Source organism: Trachurus japonicus, chromosome 15 (genome assembly GCF_045865225.1).
Source record: "Trachurus japonicus isolate A0001 chromosome 15, Traja_1.0".
NCBI lineage: Eukaryota > Metazoa > Chordata > Actinopteri > Carangiformes > Carangidae > Trachurus > Trachurus japonicus.
The window spans coordinates 28,260,711-28,286,207 of record NC_140921.1 but is presented as its reverse complement, the minus strand read 5'-3'; the positions used below and the strand labels follow the sequence as shown (position 1 = coordinate 28,286,207).

The window sequence follows — 25,497 nt, the reverse complement described above, 5'->3', positions numbered from 1 at the left end:
ACAGTTTCATGTCATGTTGTGTCTTTTTTTTTTTTTTTAATGGTGAACACATTGTATATCTGTTAGTGTCACATGATATGACTGCAGTGTGATGTTTGTTCCTTCCATTTCCTCACCTCTTTGTGTTTACACATCTACAATGAGCATGTTGTATGGAGCTGGGCACGGCCTGTTGTTCAACTTCTATTTCCTCACCACTGTTTTGAATGAGATTCTGTGAGTCCATCTTGAGGGAGTTTCAGTATACAGCATTCTTTATTATGTTTGAGTGACCAGCTGTGTTGGCTGTATGTCAGCAGTACTTCATCAGCAAATACCAAAAAATGTTAAAGTGAGAAAAGATTATGAATTTACTGCAATAGTTACCCAAATACTAAATACTACACTCCTGACAAACAGGGCGGAGGGGTGAAAAAACAAGGCACCACATTGAGTAGACATTGGTTTATATCACTGTAACTGCCCCAGTCAACCCGCTGCTGCTGCTGCTGCTGCAATCCTTCAACTAATAAAGCAGCTCTGTGAAAAATAAATAGACATTTCTCATAGTACATTACAGTGCAAAAAAGACATTATGCTCAACACTCTTCTCTGTGCTGCTGTATGTGTATTTAGCATTTAGCAACCCATTATTCAGTGGGGAAGTAAAAAAAAAAATCAACAAAAAAAAAATCATGACATTAAGATTGAACTCGAGTTATTTCCAGCTTCATGAACTACAAATAACAATTTGGATTATTGCACAAGTCAACGAGAAGTCTACGTACCCAAGCTGTAGCTGTAAGAACATGTGTTTTTTTATTGACCAAAGACAAAAAGGACAAAACTATATACATTGATATATACTCCAAGTATCCCCATCATCTAGAGTTTAACAGAGTTAAAAAAAGAAATAAACACCTTTTTAAAAAATCTTGGTTCCGTAGTTCGACTTTTCATCCCCATGCTCCGGGGCCACTGTCCATTAAAAGGTCCACAGTTTCAACTCATCCCATCACACGCCAGTATATAGTGATAGGAAGTAGATATACAAAAGGAAGATGGGGTATATGAGAAGGGGCTTCTTCGTTTTAAATTCATCTCCGACAAGCAGCGAAGCAGCACTGTACGCAGCCCAGAACACTCCGAACAGCTGCAGCATGAGAGGAAACAGGAGAACACCATTAGAATGATCCATTGGTAATTATGACAGTCAAACTCAACTAGAAGGAGCAGGGAGTAGTTTTTGCAGATCAGAGGATGGATGTACACCATGTGGAACTAAGTATGGAAGAGGATTAGGGCGGCTTTGGGAAAAAAAGTGAGTTCTTCTCAGAATTCTGAGATTTTATTTTATTTTTTAAGGAAAAATAAATAAATAAAATTTCCAGAGCTCTGGAGACAGTCTAGGGGATTTTTTTTTTTTAACAAAAAAAAGTGAGTGTGTAGGGAGGCCGTGCCACTGCCATTTATAACCATACCTTGTTAAAGGGATACGCCAACATATTTTTTTTTGTGTCTGGCCTCACCATCCTTTCGACTGTGCGTGCAGTAACAAGGGAGATACGGGCAGAGCTGGCGCACCGCTAATTAGCTTAGCTCAAACGCTGGAAGTGCATAGGTAGTGTTAGCCTGCCTCCTACCTGAGCCGAAATCAGCAGTCAGAAGCTGATTTCAATTTAGCTCTAAACTCTGTAAATATATCACTTTATCGACATTTCAAACATTTTTAGGCGAGAAAGTAGCCGTTTAGATCAGCAGTGTGTTGTTAATTTGTCTAAATTCCAGCTGTTCACAATTTTGTTCGGACGAATTCGGCGCTACTCAAGCTAGCCGTTGTGACCAATGCACGTCCGGTTACTTTCACAAAATAAAACGCCTGTTGCACTTTACATACAGAAAACCATGACGATAGAATTTGTGCTTTTACTTTGAAATAGGAAGCTAACCTACCCTCGATGTACCTAGCTTGAACCAAAATAAACCATCTTTGCTTGAACCCTCCGTTTTGACCGATCTCGTCCCGTTACCGGCATTTGACCGCTCAAGATGCCTTACCGGAGAGTTTTGTCAGCTCTGAGACGAAGATCGGCCCACCGGTTTCCGTTTAGAGTTGCTGAAGAGTTTCTCTGATGACTTTAGGTGGGGGCAGGCTAACACTACCTATGCACTTCCAGCGTTTGAGCTAAGCTAATTAGCGGTGTGCCAGCTCTGCTGGTATCTCCCTTGTTACTGCACGCACAGTCGAAAGGATGGTGTCTATCTGCTTGTCATGGACTCGGGAGTGAGGCAAGACACGAAAAAAAAAAAAGTTGTCATATCCCTTTAACTGATACCAAAGCCAATAGAGGCATGACACGAAAAAAAAAATGTTGGCGTATCCCTTTAACTGATACCAAAGCCAATATGAACAACGTCTGTCAACTGAATGATACTGCATGGTACTTTTTTTAAAGTTAGATCAGATTTTGTTTTCTGTGATGTGTTTCCTAAACTGGACCTATTCAGGGTAGTTCCAATGAAAGTTTTTGAATAAAACAGCCGATTCTTGTGTTTTTGGGACTTGTGCTTCCTTGGTATGTCCTCAATTGTCACAGTGTAAGTGTATACAAGTGTCACATAATTCAACATGCTACTTATTCCTGAATGTGAGTTAACTACTTCAACCTGACAGTGGTAAAACCTCACCTACCGCTGTCCAGCTGGCAGCTCTGTCAGAGCAGGCATGTCTCAAGCTATTTTTTTCGTGAACAAAATGTTTTGTGACTCACTTTGATTAGTGTAGAGACAACCTCAAAGCCCCTGATCACTAAGAGCAGAGGGGCTATGACGATGAGAGGAAGAAGGGAATATCCAATCACCCCCAGAACCTGGCCGTAGGAAACCTGCACAAAACAACAACAACAACAACAGGACTCCATCAGAGCGTGTTCATGTTTGACGGTAACAAGTGACGTGTCTGCTCTGAGGACACTCAGTACGTTTACATGCACAGCTTAATCGAGTCTAATCGGACTTCTGTCCTTGTCCCAGTTTACATCCGATATTGGTCGGACTAACGCGTTTACATGCACTCAGTTGCCCAGTTATAGTCGAATTAAGGCAATAATTCGGTTTTCTCAAGTGTCATGTAAACGTACTGACTGTGACTGTCTGGGGAAGATGACTCTGAGTGAGCTGCACTTACTTCACCACCAAGGACACGAGCCAACAGGAAAATTGTTAGCGATCCGAATATCCAGATGGTGACAATCCAAGACACGACCTGTCAGATAAAAGCAGAATTTTGTGTCAACACTGAACACTGTCAGAAGCTAGCACCATAATTATATGACATTCATAGAGAACTAAAACTGCTCAACAAATATGTAAATCCAGCTCAAATGTGTTAAAACAAAGTATTCACTGTTTTCCCCTGAATTTAACCTACTACTTTAGTATTATTTTATACAGGCACTTTAGATAATCTATGTCCTGTTATTCAGTGCAATTTTAAAAATAGCTTCCTGCTAATTCTGGTGCACACATCTCTTTATTTTTTTTAAATGATTAATGCAAGTGCACACTGTTCTTAAACCCAATACATTTTTTTAAAGATCCCTGCTTGTTAGTTCCAGTACCTGTGGGAATACACTACAGTGCTGAACAGTGCAAGTCGATGTTGCTTTAGGCGGCTAATGGACTTGTCAGCCTCAGCATTGCTCTAGATTCAGTGTGAAACAGCATGACCACTAATCAATGACAACACTGCCTTTTCCCTTCCTGTTGTCTGTCCCACAATTATTCTTTTCAACCAACTCCCATGTCTCACCCAGGGGTTGTTATTTACAAGAAATGAGCAGCAAATGGAAAAGTACCAAAGGTTATGAGAAGCTCTATGTAGGAGGTAATTCAGCCCCTGACAGTCTTAGAACAGTGTGGGAACACAGAGGTATATCTTTGTCCTGCTCACCCTGAACTGTCCATAGATGGAGATCATGGAGAAGAGCAGCACCACGGCCAGAGGGCCCCAGAAGTCTGGGTTATCTCTGACCACTTGGCGGTTGTAACCCAGCGATGGCATTGGCATCAGCACACAACGGATCTTGTAATAGATGTCCTTCAGGTCAATGTCCAGTTCCTCCCTGCACACACACAAAACCACACCATTACACACACTGGATTGGATCTGTTTACATAGGAACCTGTACTTAATAGCAACAAGTAGGAGGATCAAATCATCAGGGCTGATGTTTCCTGAAGTGGATCTGAGTAATATCGTGAAATCATAACTGAAGCTACTCAGTTGGAAGGAATGCACTCAGTGTACCACTGTGCTGCTGTGCATTGGCTATGTAGCAATTGTAAAAATTAAAGAGAGGCCCTTTAAATTCTGTCAGTACATTTATCTTTGTTTCTTCCTTGTATAGAGGATGTATTGGTGTCTTTTTAAAATAATATATCTATAAAAAAAAGAAACTGGTATGATGAAATGTAATGATTGAATGAAATATTGTGAACTCTATATCATATCATAAGCAGACTGAACCTGGTTTTTTGCACAGAAAAGAATAATAATAATAACAATAATAATAATTCATTTATTTTATATAGCGCTTTTCAAAGACCCAAAGACGCTTTACATAAAGAAAAACAAGGGGAAAGAAAAGAACATAAACAATCACAAACACACAAAAGAAGAAACATGTGAACAGGTAGTGAGGGAGGGAGGGGAAGGTCTGTGGGAGATGCTTAGGGGTAGGGGAGATTGTATGCATGGCTAAAAAGGAATGTCTTCAGTCGGGATTTGAAGAGAGGGAGTGAGGGTGAATCTCTGATGGGCTGGGGGAGAGAGTTCCAAAGGCGAGGTGCGGTGCGGGAGAAGAATAAACATGTAATCAAAGGAAAGGCATGCGTTTAAAATAAGCTTTTGTTATATTCTCACAGAAGAGGTTTGCTGTCTTCACTGTCGTCCTCCTCCACCTCCAGCAGCCAGCCGTAGCCTCGTTGCCTCAGGAAGGTGGTGGCGTACGGGTCTTTACCGTTGTCACTGCCCATGTTTAGTTTAATGTCCGGGGCACTGATGGTGCCGCTGAGCTCTGTGGGGAACACATCCATTTACACATTCAGACAGCAGCACATCATTTATGTCTGCGCTGAATCTGCCATTTAAAATCCTGTCTGTAAATCGTAATCACTCATCCAGCAAATAATTCATTTAGGATGAATATATCCACATAGGCTACAGTGACATGCAAAAGTTTGGGCACCCCTGGTCAAAATTTCTGTTGTTTTCTAGTATTTCTACAGTTTTAGACTGAAAAAGGGAAATGAAGCAGCAAGGCAAGGCAATTTTATTTATAGCCCATTTTTACAAACAGTTTGTCTCAAAGGGCTTTCATGGCATCATAACAACATCCTCTGCCCTTAGACCCTCACATCCACTGAGGAAAAACTCCATAGAAAACGCTTTTAACAGGGAAAAATTGGAGAAACCGCAGACATGCAAAAGATGTTGTATACAGACAAGAGAGCAGTTTATAACACAGAATATGCAAAAACATGTAAATTATTAACAAGAATGAAGGCAGCAGCCTGCAAAAGAATGGGAAACCCAGGAGACTTGAGCTCTCAGATAATTAAAGTATCAGACAAGATATTTACTATTTACACACTGTGATAGTTTCCAAAGGGGGGAGCACTAGGTACTAACTATGCAGGGTGGCCAAACCTTTGCTGTAGGACCTTTTCCTTTTCTGTCAATTTGAACAGATGAAAAAATATTGTTTCAAACGTGAAGGGAACGTGTCATCTGTAATTTGATGCCTTTTGGAGATCATTTCATCTTCCACTTGCTGAACTGTTCACATTAACAGAAATTTTGACCAGGGGTGCCCAAACTTTTGCATGCTACTGTAGAATATATCCAGTAATTACATTCCATAGTCAAGGAAAAACCTAAGATAAATGATGCCCACACGTACATTCAATAAAGTGTATAGTCCAATTTGTGTTTAAACTATTCTATTGACATTCACCACATGTTTTCCATCTGCCTCACTTTTGGTAAAAAACATTCATGATCAGAAAACATTGCTCTGTTTAACAGCAAAATCACTGAGACCTGTCATGAAATCTGGTCTCCATCCGCTGCACGGAGTTATGAGGATGTGGAAACTTTATGAGTGACCCGTATAAACAATATGTGAGCTAGGCTAACAATACTGGAAGATAAGCTCTTTTTCTATCTTTTCAATCGGCCTCATAACTTGAACGATGAAATAAAACCTCCTGTATTCCAGTGGTTTAGTCAGCTACACAATTTTACAGCCATCATCACAAACTACCGCTGCAAATTAGTTGGATACGCTTTCACAATTCAACGTTACTGCAGCTATTTCAAACAGTACGGCGTCGGTCCACACCGCAGGGGTATTTTTTTTAGACTCAATGCACTATTATCTGTGTTTTTGCTAGTTTTCAACAGTCACGTCAACAGGCCAGAGGTGTAGCTGTGTCCAGGCCTGCTAGCAGTGTAGTGCTGCTACCGTTAGCATTAGCATTAGCCTACCTTCAGCCTCAGTCGAAGAGACGAACGTGAAATCTCCGTTGTTGGGAGAGAACTGCATCTTGGTCTGTAGTCACTGCCACTCGGCTCCGGTCTACAGAAATGACATCTAAATCAGCGGTCAGTCGGATGCGGCGGGAAGCGTTAATAACGCTGTCATTAAGTCACAGCTCATCAGTGAAGTTAAACTGTCATTTTGTTTTCGGTCTGTCTGTCACTGCTGCTGCAGCTGGAAGCAGGAAGTGCAGAGGATGCTGGGTAATGAGACACGTCTTATGGTGCATTCAGGGCGTCCCATAAAGCTAGGACACTGCACGAAAATCAACCAATCAATAAAAAATATATAATGATAAATAGCCCGTTCTGACTATTTGTGTTGTTTTTATATGAGTATTTGTATTGTTTTTATTTTTACTATTTTGAATGAAAGCGATAACCATGTGAAAAAAAGAATAAATGAATGATACAGTTCGTCATGGAAAAATGTGTCAAATAAGTTTGTTGTACTTGGACTTTCTTTAGTTCAGCTGACATACTGTCTGTCTGTCTGTCTGTCTGTCTGTCTGTCTGTCTGTCTGTCTGTCTGTCTGTCACAAAGTACAACCAGAGCAACCACAGCCAAATCGTGGTACACTCTACTCGTTGTTAGCTCAGCACCAATGTCAACATCCTGTACACATCGACGTTACGTGACACTCTTCCTCTGATAACCCCGCCCCCTTGCTCCATCTGGCCAATGGCAGCAGCTCATTCTGTGCCACTTCTTTTGCCGCTAAAACTAAACTCGCTCCAACTTCTACCTCGTCGAGCTGCCTGTATGAGTGGATAAAAGCACAGGAGGTTAGTAATTACAACAACTTAACATAAACCACATTAACTTGTCAGTGTTGTCTCTGTGATATCGTGTTAAACCTCTCAGTCCCAGTCGACACGAACGCCAACAACAGCTGCTGCTCACTTTGTTACTGTTGGTTACTGTTTCAGCTGTTAGCATCTGAAGAAAAGAAACATACAGCCACCTGTCGAAGCAAGGGCACTGGGCAGCCTCCCCGTGTGTCTCTGTTTAAACTCCCCAATTTGAATATTATTTGATTTTTCAACAGACGCAAATTATGAATAGTTTGTATAATTTCCCCAGTTGAGTGCTTTGCTCAGTGAACCAGTTTGTTCTGTTACCGTTGGTGTTCCCTGAACTCTGCTGTTAGCTTAAAGTTAGCTCAACCGCGCTGTTTTTTTTGTTGTTGTTGTAAGATTAAGATGGCTGGATATCTACTAAACCTGAACACAGGGAGTTGATGTGTCAAATGATTTATAAACCATTTCCATATCGTGCAATGTAGGCTAACGTCTAAGTATTTATCACAGCGATGTGAGGAAAAGGTGTAGCTAAGGTTTCCATCACTGTTCAACAGAAACCAGACAATTAAGTATTTTATTTTTTTCCCTTTTTTTCTCTCTCTCTTTAAAAAAAAAAAATGTCATTACATCTCAGTTGGTTAGTAAGGCAAATTACAGCATACAATCACAGGACTGGTCTCAGTGTTTTATGTTATTAACGATCAGCTCTGTTGGTGGTGGATGTTTTCACAGGTTGAGTATAACTCAGATCAACAGCTGAAAATGGGGATTTCTGGACTACTACAGTTCATCAAAGATGCAGGAGAGCCCATCAGTGTGAAGAAATACAGAGGGCAGACAGTGGCAGTGGACACCTACTGCTGGCTGCACAAAGGAGCCTTTTCATGTGCTGAGAAGCTCGCTAAAGGAGAACCAACTGATCAGTAAGCATGTCAATTATTTAAGATGAAAGATAAAAGGGAAGCTTTTCTGAAGTATGTCAACATACATATACCCTGTAATCTACTTGTTCTGACCAGGGCTGAATGCACTTAAAGTCCCACTCCCGCGACCCTTTTCGGCCATTTTAAAACCAGCTCATTAGCCATGCACATTAGCAATGCACCTCTGGAGGGTGGGCGGAGACTGCGCTGCTCTGCACCCGCCCAGCCACCTCCTCGGCTTGTAGCACTAGTGCCCTCCCCTGGAGCTGTGACACCCTCAACTCCAGTCTCCCTGAAACTGCCAGTTTGCGTCTGCCATTGGTTCACAGCAGTTTGAAGGCAGAAAAACTCAGAAATGCAATTTTGCACTTCCTTTTCTGCTGATATGTGCTCTAACACAAGAAAAATGCCACAGGAACATGTGAAAAGCTCAAAAAACACGATTTTCACGGGAGTGGGTCTTTAAATCTTATTTTTCCTCAACCTAGGTATGTGTGGTACTGCATGAAATTTGTGGACATGCTGTTGAACTTCGGTGTCAAACCAGTGTTGGTGTTTGATGGACACAACCTGCCTTCCAAACGGGTGGTGGAGAAGGCTCGCAGAGAGTGAGTGTTTCATATGATATTATGTAACATTAAAACTTCACACATCCTGGGATAAAAAGGAAGTTCTTATTGTTGTTTTGGCAGCTTTGCTATTTGTATGTTAAATGTGTATTTCAACAAAGAGACTCATGACCTAGCTGCCGTGTAGTAAGTCAGTACTGGACATTTACATTTGATATATTACAGTTTTTCTCCATCGCTTTGGCTCATTTCTTGAAACTGAAATTACATTCTCAAAACTCTAAGATCATTTGGCAAAGCAGTAGAGTAGCCTCTAAGGTTTGACATCACACATTGCACTCATACTGCCAAGGGAATTGTAGCCATTTTTATTCACACACATAAAGTAACTTCCATACAGAGTAAGAAGAAATTGTATACAGCACACTGTTATATAAACACATAAACAGAAAACAAGGAAAATGATATGTAGCCTACAGTGTTGTAAGTAAAACTGGAGTTTCACAACTAACACTCCTTCCTCACTCTCCTGGCCGTTCATATAATGTATTCATGGTATTAAGTTACAGTTTTTCTCAATCGCTTTGGTGCTTTTCTCACATCACTCTTAACATTTGCACAACAGTTTCACAACATTGCACAACATTTCTCAGAACAATTCTTGCCAACTGCAAAACCTAGTGGATGACCTGCAAAAGCGCGTCACTTGCTCAAAATGGATTGTCCATCCCTCAAAAGCAAGTACTCATGTCAATGAAACTGTCAGTGTCGTCAAAATGAGAAGTCCTGACACCATCGTTTATGAACAAGATAGTCAAATGGCTTTGTCATGTTTTCATTAGGACACTTTATTCTCTAAGTGTTTTCCAATGCAAAAAGTGATGATACTACCTGAAAATGCTCAAGACAGCACTATACACTACTTGTACAGCCATGTGAAAACTACAGTAAAGTTACACATTACTGTATTTAGTGGAGATACTGAATATGTATGTTTCACATTTCTACTGCATATGCTCTTTGCAATTCTGATTTGTTCACAGCATTGTGCAAAGGAAAAATACACTACAGTCATCTACAACAAACATAAGAAACACTCTTTGGGTACAACTTTACGTAAACAATGTTGCAGTACATATAGTAACTGAACCTACAGAGTACTGTAAATCATTCCTGCACATCCAGACGTTCCAGTCACATTTTCATCTACATCACTCTGTCAATTGTAGCGATTGAAACAGATTCAATATTCCCAAAGATACAATAATGTCATCCTTACATTGTATCTCTTTCAACCTTATGCCATTGTTTGTAATCACCATTGTGTCTTGTTCTTGTAGCAGAGTAAAAAGGGCTCAGTCTCTTCCACCTCTGTGAGGTTGTCTTGTAATCCTATGATGCAGAGTAAAATTACAGTAATGTACAGTACATGTACTGCATCAACCATTATTACTGTAGTGTACAATACTGTAAAAGTGCTTCCTACTTGTAAAATGCTGTAGTACAGTACCGTACTGTAAAGATGGGAAATCTTTACTGTGTTTGCTGTAATACATTACAATACAGTAAATCTGTTCTCTAGTGAAGCTGTAAGTCTAAATGTAAATGTAAAAAAGTTCTTGTCCCACTGTATCTTACAGTAATGCCTGACACAATGACAGCAGTGCAGATTGTTTAGTGCTGAATTACTGTCCAATACCATACCTGTTGTTCTTTACTGTAAATATTTGAATAATTGAATTCACAGTGCTACTCCCAACATTTGAAATTAGTTTGACAGATTTAGAAAACTAGTTCAACAATTTTGTATGTAATGACTCAAGCAATGAAATGAGGACTATTAGTTTTATAGGGAAAGACTATTCAGCGTTCAAAAGTATACTTCATTTTGACTGACATGACATAAACAAATGATAATGTTGTAAAACAGCAGAGAATTGTATGAGAGCAACTGATACATGTCCAAAAGCATTTGCAATTTGTTCAGAGGAAGAAGAAACTGCTACTATGATGTGGACAAATGACTACATGTTGTGGAGGTTGAACTAATAGTTATGAGAACTTTCATTCTGATCTGAGAATAGCACCAAAGCGATAACTGTAAACAGACTACTGTATATGTGATGAAATGATGCTGACATGTTTTGGAGAGAACAACCATTAGACTGAGAATCAACAATCAGTTTAGATCAACAAGATCTATTCACTTGGAAACTGTGCTAAGTTAACTGTAGGCTACTACAAACATGTACTGAGACATTTGCAATTTGGTGAAATTAATGAGAAATTCAATTCTGTTGTGAACAGTGGCCAGGTGGTTTGGAGGTTTGTCCATGTTGTTTTGAGAATGTAATTTCTGTTTTAAGAAATGAGCCCAACCTATGAAGAAAAACTGTAACTGTAAGGACATTAACTGTTCCCATGTTGACTTTAGCAAGACATTCAACAATTATGGCCATATCAAAATAGGACATCAACACTTGGTATCAAGCATACTAAAGTTGCTCTCACTGACAATGCTGATGTTTGGCAGATATATATCATTATAAACATCGTAGCTTCATGTAGTAGTGGGCTAACATTGCTTAGATTAGCAAAATGTAACAGATGCTGATTGGAACCTGAGTAGAATATTGGCATAAAACCAAAAAGTGAAATCATAACTTGTGATGGTGCTGATAAAACATGAGAGGATGGGAGTGTCCATCCTGTGGGAGACATGTGTGGGGAGACATGTGTGTCTGTTCTAACTGCAGAGACATTTCTCTCTAAGCCACAAATGTGAACCTCAAGGTGGTGCTAAAGGAAACCTTATGGGATGACCAAAGTGAGCATTATTTGTAGAAAAAATAATTTGGTTGAAACATTTTACTAAATAGTTAAAAACCCTGACCTGCTGGTGGAGTGTGAGGAACATCGCCTCTGGGATGGCATCTGTAAAACTACTGTTGTTTCCTGCTTTAGTGGGTCATTAATGGGTCATTGTCAGAGTGGAAATCATGCACACATACCCAGTTTCTCAATGAGTGGCATTTGTAAAGCAGAGCCATGTGTATGCAGGGCTTTATAATTCTGAGGAAAAGTGTGCGTTTTTTTTCTGGTTTTGTGTCACACATAGAATTAGTCATGAGTTTTTGTACACCAGGGGCTAAACCAGATTGAATCCGAGCATGGCCGTGTTCAACAAATACACAAAACGACTAAAACTGTGTGGTATTAGCTTAGCTTAATCACTCAGATCAAGTTTACCATCAGTGTGTAAAACCAGGCTGTTCAGACAGTCACTGACTTTTTCTGTATTGTTTTTCTAAAGAGAAACACTGAAGACCTTTGCCCAACACAGTAATCCAGTGTTTTTCATACCTGATAACAAGCATGCTCAGACAATACTTGTTTAAGGGCTGCATTCCAAAAGAGCAACAGAACAACACTGTTAATGTGTGAAGCTGCTCAGAGGAATGTACAGACTTGTAAGTGAGACCAAACACATGCTTTCATATCAAGGCCAAATAGTCCAGTAATTTTAGGCCAAAAAAGGGGTCAACGTTAAACAAATTGCAACAGAAGCAAACTCAACTGATTTTGTATCCTCAACATGTCCTGAGTGAGGGAAAAAAAGCCCCGAAGAATCCCATTAGGGGAAAGTTTCGAAAAACACCCAAACATATCCCATTTATAAGCATATAAAAAAAAAAATTCACGTGAATAGGGTAAAATTTTTAACCTTTAGATATCTCCATGAAAATTACTGAGTTGATTACTTACATTAAGACAAACAAAAAATGTATTACAAGTTTTTTGAAATTCTTTGTTAACATGAGCAAATTTGCATAAATTTGTATAAATTTGCATAAATTCCACCGTTTTGACGGCACATGTGTATATGAAATTGCTGTGGTGGTACCAGCATGAAAATTGGAATGAGTTCAGAACAGTAGTGTTGTCACTTTGTCTTGGCTGCTGACAACAAAACAGCCTCAACCTCAAGACATCTTGATATTTTATTAAACCGAAACAGTTTTAATTAGACCCATTGTGCCGTGTGTTGCATTATTAACGATATTTTGATCATGCTCCTCCTGTCAGGCGCAGAGAGACGAACCTTCAGAAGGGCCGACAGCTGCTACGTGAAGGAAAGCTGTCTGAGGCCAGAGACTGTTTCACCCGGTGTGTTAACATCACTCCAGCTATGGCTCATAATCTGATTAAGGTGAGACTGAACATTCTGAGACATCTTTATTTTGTCTTCTTTTTCCTTTTTTTTTTTTTTTTTTTTTACCATGTTGTGATATTCAGATTCTTTTCTGTGGTGCCACACATTGGCCCTCATTTATTAAACTTGCGTACACCAAAAAAATGGGTGTACACCAAATTCACCGCAAGGATCGGCATTTATTAATCTAAGCGTGAGCGTACGGTACGCACAAATCTCACGCCAGCTCTGACCAGGTGTACGCACATTTGGAACCAGCGTAGAACATGCAGGAAGGAGTGCTGCTGTGTCAGAATGATTATTAAACCATAGTCTAATAACGCAGCGATGTGGACCACATGTTGTTGTTGTTTATATTGATAAAAAGATAAAAAGTAGCCAAAAAAAAAAAAAGAAACGATAAAACCAAGTCTGTGTTGAAAATATAACTCGACTTTTATTTTGGGCAACTGAGATGAATTAAAAACCATGATGTGACAGATGCTCGTTAATCAGCTGTGTAAACAGAAACAGTCAATGACAGACAGACCTGTTATTGTAGATCACACACACAAACTTCCAACATCTGCAGCACCAGAGCATGACCGGACGGCTCCTCAGTCTCTCTTTCTGCCGGACACCGGAGGGGGGGGGGGGCGCTACCTGTCCAGGTGCAGCTGATCTCGGCGGAGTGTTTTTCTTTTCTTTTTTTTTTTCCGTCACCGGGACCTGTCAGCGGGAGATCGAGCCGGTGTTTCACATCCCTCCATCAGCCGAACCATGCCAGCGGTAGGCTACTGATGGTCATAAAGTAGCGTTCGCAGCAGTAATATGCCTATGATTTCTCCTCAATCACTTGTGTTTAGTAAACTGCAGGAGCATTTCATGAGATCGCTGGGTTTCCTGACGTGGTCGGTGACACGTGCGTCTGCAGCCTCCATCCACCGGGATGACGCTAATCAATCACAAAATCTATCAATCTATCAATGTCCAGATATTTAATGTTGCCGCCCTCTCCCTGTTCAACGCGGTAACGTCAGTAAAGTCCGTCTTCTTGGCCGTCTTCCGTGTCTCCATGTCGTAAAAGGGGCAGGGCGACGCCTCTAAAGCAGGAATATATCGGGGCGTCACATTTAAATTACGCTCGTTTTCAGCCGCCGGATTTATCACCACCACCCCGGTTCTACGCCGAAATCAGCAGCGTACACACTTTTAGTAAATCACACATGACACTTGCCGTACACTGACATTTACACCAGAATCTACACCAGATCCTGCGCAAGTTTGATAAATGAGGGCCAATGTCTTTCATCAAAGTCAAATTATGATCATTATTATTTTTCGGTCTCAAGATAAGGCAACATGTTTTTTAAAAACGTATTTACTGGTGAACTACGACATTTAGCAGGTAATGTGTGATTTTAAAATAACTCTAATAAGCATCCTGATATAGAAACCTGTTATCACAGAAATTAGTCAGCAGGATTCAGAGGGACAACATCTCTCTTCAGAGTTACACACTTTCCATGGTTACACTAAAAGGGATGAAAATCTAAACAGCTTCTTGACCTAAACCCCAAAAGATCCTGTGCATGTGCTGGTTATCTGTGTTTCATGTTTTGTGGTGACATGCAGCAGTGTTGCATGCTGGTGAAGTTAAGCACAACTTTAACTGTTTGTGTCTGTCCCTGTGTGTGTTTTCTTGAACCAGGTTGCCCGGGCGAGAGGGGTGGACTGTGTTGTGGCTCCGTACGAAGCTGATGCTCAGTTGGCTTACCTGACTAAATCTGGTTTGGCCGAAGCTGTCATCACAGAAGACTCTGACCTGCTGGCATTTGGCTGCAAAAAGGTGTCAATTGCTAAACCTGAGCATTCAGAGTATGTGTACGCACTCGTCCTTAAAGGGATAGTTCAACATTTTGGCAAACTGGCCCATTGCCATAATCCCTTTAGTCATAGCAGTAGGTTTGTTACCTTTAATTGTCGGTGCAAGCTGTTTTTAGAACGGCGGAGCAGAGCCACGAGCTGCTCAGAGCTACACTATGGAGGATAATGGAAATTTTTGGTTTCCCTCATCAAACTCATCAAATACACAATCCAACAACTCCACAACGCTCTGGTGGACGAGTTGTGACCTGCACATTCACCACGCTATGAGATAATAATGGAATGTTACCAGACAGAGTTGTTTTCGAGGAAAATTCATGCAAAACCACTGATGCGCGTTCCCGTCGGGCGCAGTTTTTTGACAAGCAGTCTCTGCATTTGCCTCGAAAACAACTCTGTAACGTTCCGTTATTATCTCATAGCGTGGTGAATGTGCAGGTCACAACTTGTCCACCAGAGCGTTTTGGAGTTGTTGGATTGTGTATTTGATGAGTTTAATGAGGGAAACCAAGAAATCCCATTAGCCTCCGTAGCGTAGCTCTGAGCAGCTCGCGGCTCTGCTCTGCCGTTCTCAAAATAGCTTGCACCGACAAATAAAGGTAACTATAGGAATTATGGCAATGGGCCAATTAGCCAAAATGTTCAACTATCCCTTTAAGTATTTGGACAATTACGTAGTTCTTTGTGTAACTGAGCTTCAGCACATTCAGTTGGAAATAATGGAACCAGATCAAAGTCTCAGGTTTAATGTGAGGAGCTTGTAGCGTGTCAGTATTGAAAGAAGTGGGAGGATCATGTCTTTGAAACACTCAGTGGCCAGATTGCAAAGAAATTACACAGCAAAGGAATGTTTGTTGTTTCAGCGTTTGTGCATGCTTATTACTGTTTTTAGATATTAGATTGATTGTGTTTGCGTCTATCAGTTTATATATGTGTGTGTGTCTTGCCTGCAGATGCATTAAGCTGTGAAGGGCCCCAACTCCATTTTTGACCACTTTCTAATTTGGAAAAAAATGTCTGTTTAATTCATTACCGGCTGCTGCAGCGATGAGTCCACAAACCTAGGAACAATCTGTCAATCAGTGTTGATGAGGGGTCAAACATGGAGCTGGTTCTATCATGGCTTTAACGTAATGGCTTTCACAATGGGACTACTACATTCATAGATAAATTGAAGCAACAGGATAGGTGCAGAGGTGTCCGTGGGCTGAAAACCTCACACTCATCGACTACAAAGGATTTTACATAAGTGTTTTTTTCCTTTGTAAATTTGAACCCCTACACATTGTAATATGTTTAAAAGGTTACATTAGCCATTATATTTACACAAACCTACTCACATTTAAGCTGCGACTTTGCTTATTAATCAAGTATCCATTTACTTCCTCATTGAATGTGCTGAAGAACAAATAACCGTGAAACTGTCCAAATACTTACTCTGTACACACTGGAAATCTGATGCTTGTATGACAAATCATTCAAGTTGGATCCTTCTCTCTACATGTGTAGGTCGAAATTATAGTTGAGATGCAGAGATTGCAGAGATATGTGATGTACAGTATGCAGGTTTATTTATAGTTCAACTTTGCTGATCATTGACGACCAGGGCATAGGTCTGTAATGTTTGCAGCAAAACACATCCTCAATAAAGACAAATATTTGCTGTCCAACTCATGAATCAGCTGTTGTTCCCCTTTAGGTGATCCTCAAAATGGACAAGCAGGGCAACGGCCTGGAGATCGACCAGAGTAACTTAGGCCGCTGTCGCTCCTTGGGCAATGTCTTCACAGAGGAGAAGTTCCGGTACATGTGCATCCTCTCCGGCTGCGACTACCTGCCCTCCCTGCACGGCATCGGCCTGGGCAAGGCCTGCAAACTGCTCCGGCTAGCCAAAGACCCCGATATCCTCAAGGTGAGAACAGAACAGTCAAAGTGGGAACTATTGAATGTAACTCTGAATTTGGGGTTCCCAAAGTTCCTCACTTTTAAGAAGGCTAGAGCAATACGGCTGTAATACCTACTCATGAGGAAAGACTGTTTAGATCATCAGACTGAAACACCAGCTGTAGACAGGTTGACCAAGGACACAATTGTCTAACCACAACTCAAGACTAGCTTCAACCACATTCCTGTTGGCTCAGTTATGTATTGTAGTAGTAACTGCTAACAGATTAAGAACATACTCTTTCCTCCTCTCTCTCCAATGGAACTGTCAATAAAGGAAACATCCAGAGATTATTTATGGTTGAACTTCTAATTTTAGGAAATATCATGTAGTTACCCTGGTCCAACAAAAAGGCTGCAATTCATACTCCTTCACCACCAACAGAGTGACAAAATCACAAGACAACGTGAAAACTATGTCCGTATAAGGCTTATGCTACCACAACGTAAATAAACACATAAAAGGGGATACTGTACGCTTAAAGCATATTGTAAACAACAAAATGAAATACTGTACAGATGAAACAAAAGCACAATTACATGTGTGTTTCTTGAACAGTGTAAATAACTCTGACTTCCTGCTTCCATGTCTGGTCCTGCTTCTGACCCACAATCCCACAGTTCAACCTCAAAACAGACCAGGGTCATGTGACCATGCATTTTCAAAATAAAATGTCCTCACATCTAGGTTTTTAAATTGCAACTGAAATCATTTAGTATGACATGTTTAAATCTTATTATTTATAAATGTAAACCTTTTTAAGTCTCTTATTTATTGTATTGTATTTATTCCTATTTATTAATGTTTTAAGTACTTTATGAACTTAAATCTGTATTATTATGACATATAAAACATACATTTACATAAACAATGACAACTGTCTCATAGACAGTTACATACCAAATAGGCCAAAGTGTAAGACTGTATAATCTGAATGTAAATAACAACACACACATAAATCCTGTTAAAACACTTCTTCTCCCGTTTTGCTGTGTCAGGTGATCAGAAAGATGGGCCAGTACCTGAAGGCCAGCCTGGTGGTCCCTGACCAGTACATTGAAGGATTCACCAGAGCCAACAACACCTTCCTCTACCAGCTGGTGTTTGATCCTGTCCGGAGGAAGGTTGTGCCCCTCAACCCATACCCAGAGCATGTTGACCCAGCCACCCTCACTTACGCCGGACTGTATCCTCAAGTCTCACCTCTGTTACATGTGACAATGAACAGTAGTTGCAGCTCATCTTATGTTGAGTTCTACCTTCCACTGTCTTTTCCTTGACGATGCTGAACCCAGAAATGTCGGAGATGACAAAGGCCTGCAGATGGCTCTAGGAAACCTGGATATCAACACAATGGAGAGAATAGACGACTTTAACCCAGACAAACCCATCTCACAGGTAACAGATCAGCATCCGTTAAAGAGGACCTGGTGATGAAAATTTGATTGACAACAACTTTGGAAATGTCTCCTCAGCTATCTAAACCTCGCAGTCGAGGCTGGAATGACTCGCCAGCTCCCACGTGGTCCAGTATCTGGAGTGGAGGCTTCACGCCAACCTCTGCTGCCCCGTCCTGCTCTGCTGCCTCCCCAGACAGGCCTCCCTCCACCAGGGGGAAGGAGAGAGTCATCAGCGAGAACCTGAGGCAGCCCTGTAGAGAGCTGCAGGTGAAGAGACCCAGAGGTGAGAAGTTTCCTCTGTGATTAGATTGGTACTTGTTATTTAATGCAGATGTTCTCTGAACACTGAACTGAACACTGATGTTTGACAGCGATTTATTGTTTTGATTTTACAGAGCATCTATGCATAATAATTCTACTTCTCAGTCATAAACCACCACTCGATTGTTTTAGTCATTATGGATTCAACTAACTCAGGAGTGTTTGCTTATTTTTAAATTAAAAATTGAGTTGTTTACAGCAAACTAGCAGGAACACAATTAGGAAGAAACAGCACAAAAAGTGCATCGGTGTAAAACCTGTTATATCTGTGAATATAACAGAGATACTACCAGGGTTTTCCCTGCCTGTTTAAGACCAAGGCGGGCCGCCTTCTGTCTGTTGATTCAAAAAAAAAAAAAGTAGAAATATTTCCATGTATGACCCATTCTTGACCCCCCCCCCGGGCATTTGCCACCCTGGTCTCAAAAAAAGCCCAGGGAAAACCCTGACTACACAGCAGTAAAGACTGATTCTTTTTTTTTTTTTAAACATATATTTATTGTTTTTTTGTGTTAATACAACAACATCCAATAAATGAAACATCCTAAACATATGGCAGTAATGAAAATAATAATGAAATGATAATGAAAATATTAAGAATACTGAAAAGGACCAAAATTAATGAATAATTAAATAAATGAAGATAGCAAAAAATAAATAATAAAAATAAATGAATAATGTTAAAGTTAAGTCTGATTCTGATAGACTGATGAACATTTTTGTCATCATAACTGTACATTTCTTCTTTCTCCCAGACTCTGGTGTCACAGACCAGGACGTGCTGCAGCAGTACTCGTTCTCCAGTCAGAAACGCTCCAGGTCAGACCAGCAGCCTGACAAGTCGACGGTCACCCCCCCCTCCAGGCCACGCAACCGCTTTGCCACCCTGCTGCAGAGGAGGAACCAGGAGGCTGAGGGCGACGACCAGGCCACACGCAGCAGGTGATGTCATGATCCCTTATCCTGACCCCAGATAAATCATTATTGAAATACATGAAATAATTTACTGTTGCTTAGACTAATTCATCTGTGCAAATGTAATTTTAACGCAAACAGGAAAAAAAGTAAGGGGAAATTCACATTTTATTTGATTATTTGAGCTCAACATGATTTAATGAAGTTGTGTGGTGAAGCTGAGTTGGTAAAAAGGATCAGAGAGAGAGAAAGAAGTGGTTTTAATTCTTGTAGTTCTCTATTCTAAAATGAATCCTATGTCATTTTTATGTTTGTGATTTAATATTTTCTTAACGAGGTTGTTTCTAGACCTCAGGTAACATTGTATGAATTCCTTTTTTTTTTGAATGATGTAAATAAGGAAAGCAAAAAACATAAGAAATACATACATAAAGACACTTGAGGTAATGGTTTTAGATTTGATTAAATAACCTCTGACATTCTTCTAGTGAGATCAGGAGATTAATAAACTGATGGTATGGTGTTAGCATTAGAGTCAGCCAGGGTGTGGTTTAAAAGTGATAAGACACAGCTAAGGCCAATAAGAACTCTCTATGTTTACATTAGACTTTTGGTAAAACTGAACTTTTCCCAGAGGACCAGCTCCACATCATCCTGTGATGCCAGTAAAATCAACAAACTTTGGGCTGTTTTTAAATACTGATGTGAATGTGGCTCCAAGTTATCTTATTTGTGTCTATTTAACCTATAAATAAAGTGAAGGTAAAAGCCAAGGAGGGTGTTTGTAGGAGTTACATGTTGGAACTATCTCAGTCAGCTGTAGTGACTATGCACTTTCTTTTTTTAAGATATTATTTGGGCATTTTTGTCTTTTATTGACAGGACAGGGTAAAGAGCAACTGGGGTAATGACATACGGTACACATCGGCACATCCGGGAATCGATCCGGCGATAACTGCATTGGGCATTGCCAACATGGGATGTGCTCTTAACTAATATGCGCTGCTTTCTTAAGTCTAATCATGACAGGCAGGTTGCCAGGTTCAGTATCATCATGCCTGTACAAAGACCAAGACCTGTAGCCAGAGATGCGGCGTGGAAGTATTTGGTGGATGGATACAATGTTGTTTGTCAAGATATAGTCCCAGCATGTTGCAACTCCCCCTGAAGCCACAGGCCAAACTCATCGAGTATCACGGGATCTCCTTGTGTTCTCTTCTTGTTTTACATGGATGAAGATATAACTTTGATCATTTTTGTCACGGTTATCAGAATCAGAATCACACTTTATTGCCATTGTAAAGTGCATACAACTGGATTCTGAGCCAGTCACACATGCATAAATATACAATCAAACAGTCTTCAGTTATTCAGCAGCCAGAGTTTCCCTTTATGCAGCTTTAGTTGGCATTAATGCTAACACTGTACATGATCCTGATGTGGCTGTGTTCATTCCCATGTAGATTCTTCAGTTCTAGTCTCAGCACTAAGGAGTCTGCTGTGGAGGATTCACCCTGCGATGTGAAGCCCTTACCTGTCAGTCCCACACAGTCCCAGTCCTGTCCCAGCACCCAGCCCCAAGACAGCGATGGTCCCATCGATCTGACCGAGGAGCCTCCTATCCCCTCTCCACCTCCAAGCACCCCTTCTCCCAGTTCAACCAGTCAAGGCCTCAGGCTGTTCCACTGGTCCAGTGGCTCCTCTTCCAGGGAACAGTCAAAAACAACTCCGTCTAGCTCAGGCCTGGCCGCCTTGCATCAGTTTCAGTATAAGAAGGGGAGTTTTTCCTCTTCACCAAAGACCCACAGACCCTCAGGAGAGGGATCATCCTCATGTCCACTCTCCACTGACGACGGCCCAGAGGAGAGGTACAACCTCCCAGACTCCCCTCCGTCTCAAGACAGTGCCTATGGCTCCCAGTCGCAGCCATGCTCTACATCCTGCCACAAAGAGGAAATCCCCACCCACAGTTTCTCCTCTGCTCACTCCGAGTATTCAGTATCTGTACGTACATACATTCATCTCCATTACCCTCAACCCTTTTGTAATATTCCCTGCGGTTGCGTTTAGCCTTAACACATTTAACCATCGGAGTTTCATCAGTAGGTGTGAAGTTATTTCGGTCATTTAGTTTGATGTCTCGTTTGCTTCCTCAGGAAATGAATTCATGCAGCGATTCAGAGCCAGTGCAGAGTCCCACTCCCCCTGAGAAGAAACCCAGCACTCTGAGATCGAATGTGAGTTCATAGCTCAGTTGTATTCAGCGTATTCCCACACACATTGCCTCTTTAGATTTACACAGTGTAGAGCTACTAACAACTGAAGATTTCATTAGCATGGATTTTAGTATGGTTCGGTGTATAACACCAATATCACTGCATACTGTGAAGCTCCACTCATCCTCCATGGATTGTTGTGTTCAGGTTCTACAGCTACTTCTCACTGGGCAGATTAAATGGATCAGACACAAGTGAAGCATTCATCAAATCATTTATTAATCTCGTTAGATAAACTGACAACATTCAGGCTTCTTAGATAGACTCCATGTAGTATAGACAGTGATACCCATTGCTGTGGGTGGTTTGAATGATCAGCATTTGTTTATTTAGTAAGCCTTTATTTATTCAGGTAAAATGTTTGAGAACAAATTCTCATTTACAAACCTGACCTGGCCAACATCTCTAAATAAAGTTATTTACTAGATTTCCATTTCATTTGAATAATTGTTAATATTGGGTTGATGATAATGAATATTCCAGTATTTGTGGTATTTATCAAATGGCAAAATGTTGCTTACTGTTATATTACTCTTTCACTGTTTTTATATTGTAAAAACAAATGTATGATTATATTACAACCCCTGTCCTATTTTATAACCAATGGTTAAAATGTATGTGTCTGAACACTGTCTGTCCTCCAACTACGAAATTGATTTAAAAATTAAATAAATGTTCAATGAGAGTGATTTTTCCACAAATGAACAGAGGGCGTGAGAGAGTCAGGTCTTCAGTCCTCCTGCTCTCTGCATCACTGATACTGTTTAATGCAAATTAATCTGAATAATTATCCAATAACAAGCTTCTAAACTAACGTCTTTATACCAACTGTTGTTCAGCTGAGCGTTTCTCTCTGTTTAAACCTCGTCCCTTGCACGTGGTCTTTCTGCCTCCAGGTCTCAGGTCTGTCGAAGCTCAAGTCCATCAGCGCGGGTCAGACAGCCAAGGTGCAGACATTGGGCCCAGCGAGGGCCAGTGGCCTGAGGAAGAAGTCTGGGGGTTCTGGGAAGAAAGTCTCCCCTGCCAATAATGAGAACAGCCCTGGTGTCCAGGCAACCATCAGCAGCCTCTGGAAGAACTTCAGCTTTAAAAAGTAAGGAAGCACATCTTTCATCACAATGTTTCCATGATTCTGCTTTCACAGGAACATTGGCTGCAAAATATCCATGAAACATTTTAGAGGTTTTTCTTTTACTATCAAATTGAGCTCTTGGTTCATCATTGATATGTTAATGTGTAGAGGAGGCAGAGCACACAAACTGGATCAGGTGACCCTGTGACATCACTCAGTGACTCATTAACCAGAGTCACTCAGTGTGATTAGAACAGATGATAGTGATGACAGACATTAATCAGAGCACATTTTCAGTCAACAAGCTGTAGTTTTTTACATCAAGGACTGACACAAATTAGACCACGGACCCCCATTGGACAACATTTTGAAACAGAACAAATATTTATGTATTTCTGGTGTTTAAGACCGAATAACGTCACTTTTTTCAGTCAATGTGTGTTCAAATTACTGCCAATGGCATGACATTTTGGAGAAATTTCAGGGAGAAAAAGTCAGGGACCCCCTTGAACCCTCTCAAGGACCCCTGGGGGTCCCCGGAACCCATTTTGAGAACCACTGCTGTAGTTTACAGTCCCCCTGGTAGGATCATGACACTGCTTTGTCTTTTTAAGCTCTTCAGTCCATCAAGTCAGTGAACCTTTTGATCTTTGACCTTCTAGCAATGCATTTCCCAGCACTGAAAGCATGTGATGGAAATAAAAATAGTGCTGTTCAGGTTCAGGTTCAGGTTCAGGTTCAGGTTACTTTATTCGTACCTGTAGGTTGATTTGTCCCGCAGTGAGTTCTCATTCACACATAAAACATTTAACATGTCATCATTCACACATAATAGACCAGAAACAATGAAAAAATTGATAAAAGTGCTCCACAAACACACAGATTCTTTAAACACAAAATGACAAGAATAAAATCAGTTTAAAAACACAGATGCTTAGATACAATAAAATAATAAAAATAAATACCGGTAAATAAGTCCTGTGCACAGTATCTAGTTTGTTCGACAGCTTGTTCAGCTCTATGATGGCAGCAGGAACTAATTGGTTAAAGGCATTCCTCTCTTTTAAGGATATGTGACCAAACATGACACCAAAGGAAATGATAAAAACCCATTCAATAAAAGCAAGATAAAACATGGTCAAAAGAGTCTGGTCAATACGAAAGCGTGACAGCTTCCTTAAACAGTGCAGACGTTGTTGACCCTTCTTACATACCGCTTCACAATACAAAATTCAATTTGCCATCAATGACAGTCCCCAAATCTTTCTAGGATTTCACCACTTAATAAGAAGGTCAGACCCTCGAGGTGGTGCAATCCTTAATAATAATAAATGCTAAAAAATCTTTAAGTGCATGGGATAAAGTGCTTGTGGTAAAAGTCTGCTAGTTGGAGTTGATCTCGCTCACACACACACACACACACACACACACACACACACACACACACACACACACACACACACACACACACACACACACACACACACACACACACACACACACACACACACACACACACACACACACAGTGAGTCAGTTTGTGACCCACTGTCTTTATCAGAGCTCAGTGAGATCATAATCTTCACTGCCAGTCTCTCAGTAGCCAGAGATGTTTCACACATTAGCAGGGCCGATGTTTTTCTCATCAATAACTTATAATCATCTCTAAAGTAAATGATCTGTCAAGCATTCGTACATCACTTCCACCTAATGAACACTATTCTTCTTCTTAGCAGTGTTTAATTAACATTAAATCCAGTTTTTCCCACCAGTTGAACATAATTAACTGCATATAATCACATTTGCACGCACACACTCCTCTCCACACACACCACAGAATGATCTTATTATTTACATTAGTTTCAGTGACAGACTGATTATTAGTAGTGATAATTTGATTTCCACTATAAAATATCTTATCATCTTTCTGTCATCACTCGGGTTATCTGTGAAAGAGAGAAAACACTCGCGTCTTCAGTCGCTCTCTCATTCACAGGATGTTTTCCTCTGCTGTGTGTAGTTAGTAATGAACAGCTGTGAACAGTAGCTGCTGCTGTTTTTCAGAGATAACCAGAAGATGAGCGCCTGTAAGGAGGGGAAGACTCAGCCCTTGTCTCCAGTCAAAGACAACCTGCTGTCCAGCTTCTCATGATGTTTGGGGTGTTTGAGTGCTGAGCGCTCAGATTGGGGCTGGTGGGCTTTTAAACACAACATGTATGTATATGATTTCTGATCTACTTGCCTTTGTTGATGTATAGTTTTAATAAAGTGACTGTCTTTTGTTTATCCAAGTGGACCCTCTTGCTGAAGTTTGAGTTTCCTTCACCACATACACAAACACACACATGCTGAGTGTTTGCGTCACATCCATTCCAGTCTGTTGCTAAAGAGTGTGTCACGTAGTAAGACGGCTCTAAAAATGCACAATGCATTCTTGTGAGTTTACTGAAAACATCCTGCGTGTATGAAGCTGAAGAATGTGGCGTCTGAAGACACAACAAAGCAGCAGGAGACTGAAGTGAACCAGCTCTGTTCAGTGTCACTGACGATAATGTCAGATTTGTAGCGAATCAATCATCAGGTTTGTTTTTTATCATCCTGCTGCAGGTCGGA

The 25,497-nt window shown here is 40.7% G+C and overlaps 2 protein-coding genes across 3 annotated transcripts; one reads left to right on the top strand and one right to left on the bottom strand.

Annotated features, from left to right (window-relative positions):
* Positions 1 to 773: 773 nt before the first annotated feature.
* yipf4 (Yip1 domain family, member 4) lies at positions 774 to 6,763 on the bottom strand. The gene is made up of 6 exons (XM_085800882.1): positions 6,530 to 6,763; positions 4,904 to 5,057; positions 3,932 to 4,103; positions 3,167 to 3,244; positions 2,751 to 2,864; positions 774 to 1,132 (listed from the first exon to the last, which is right to left on the bottom strand). Exons 1-6 carry the CDS (start codon positions 6,585 to 6,587, stop codon positions 995 to 997), a joined length of 714 nt encoding a protein of 237 aa, XP_085657008.1. The 5' UTR covers positions 6,588 to 6,763; the 3' UTR covers positions 774 to 994.
* Positions 6,764 to 7,221: 458 nt separating this feature from the next.
* exo1 (exonuclease 1) lies at positions 7,222 to 25,179 on the top strand. 2 transcript variants are annotated; one of them, XM_085800867.1, is made up of 14 exons: positions 7,222 to 7,366; positions 8,117 to 8,307; positions 8,796 to 8,915; positions 12,963 to 13,086; positions 14,780 to 14,917; positions 16,655 to 16,867; positions 17,899 to 18,086; positions 18,196 to 18,298; positions 18,376 to 18,583; positions 19,377 to 19,563; positions 21,000 to 21,540; positions 21,693 to 21,773; positions 22,709 to 22,905; positions 24,949 to 25,179. In XM_085800867.1, exons 2-14 carry the CDS (start codon positions 8,147 to 8,149, stop codon positions 25,034 to 25,036), a joined length of 2,349 nt encoding a protein of 782 aa, XP_085656993.1. In that variant the 5' UTR covers positions 7,222 to 7,366; positions 8,117 to 8,146; the 3' UTR covers positions 25,037 to 25,179. The 2 variants fall into 2 exon arrangements, with proteins under 2 accessions (XP_085656993.1, XP_085656992.1); XM_085800866.1 differs by having other exon boundaries at positions 7,288 to 7,370.
* Positions 25,180 to 25,497: the final 318 nt, after the last annotated feature.

What these genes read in the sequence shown, in the direction of transcription:
- exo1 (XM_085800867.1), top strand. Translation starts at nt 8,147, where the DNA reads ATGGGGATTTCTGGACTACTACAGTTCATCAAAGATGCAGGAGAGCCC. An exon ending in ACCCTCACTTACGCCGGACT is followed by an intron (nt 18,087 to 18,195) that starts GTATCCTCAAGT and finishes TGCTGAACCCAG; the next exon opens with AAATGTCGGAGATGACAAAG. An exon ending in CCAGCACTCTGAGATCGAAT is followed by an intron (nt 21,774 to 22,708) that starts GTGAGTTCATAG and finishes TTCTGCCTCCAG; the next exon opens with GTCTCAGGTCTGTCGAAGCT.
- yipf4 (XM_085800882.1), bottom strand. Translation starts at nt 6,587, where the DNA reads ATGCAGTTCTCTCCCAACAACGGAGATTTCACGTTCGTCTCTTCGACT. An exon ending in CTCTTCGACTGAGGCTGAAG is followed by an intron (nt 5,058 to 6,529) that starts GTAGGCTAATGC and finishes TGTTCCCCACAG; the next exon opens with AGCTCAGCGGCACCATCAGT. An exon ending in CCATCTATGGACAGTTCAGG is followed by an intron (nt 3,245 to 3,931) that starts GTGAGCAGGACA and finishes TTTATCTGACAG; the next exon opens with GTCGTGTCTTGGATTGTCAC.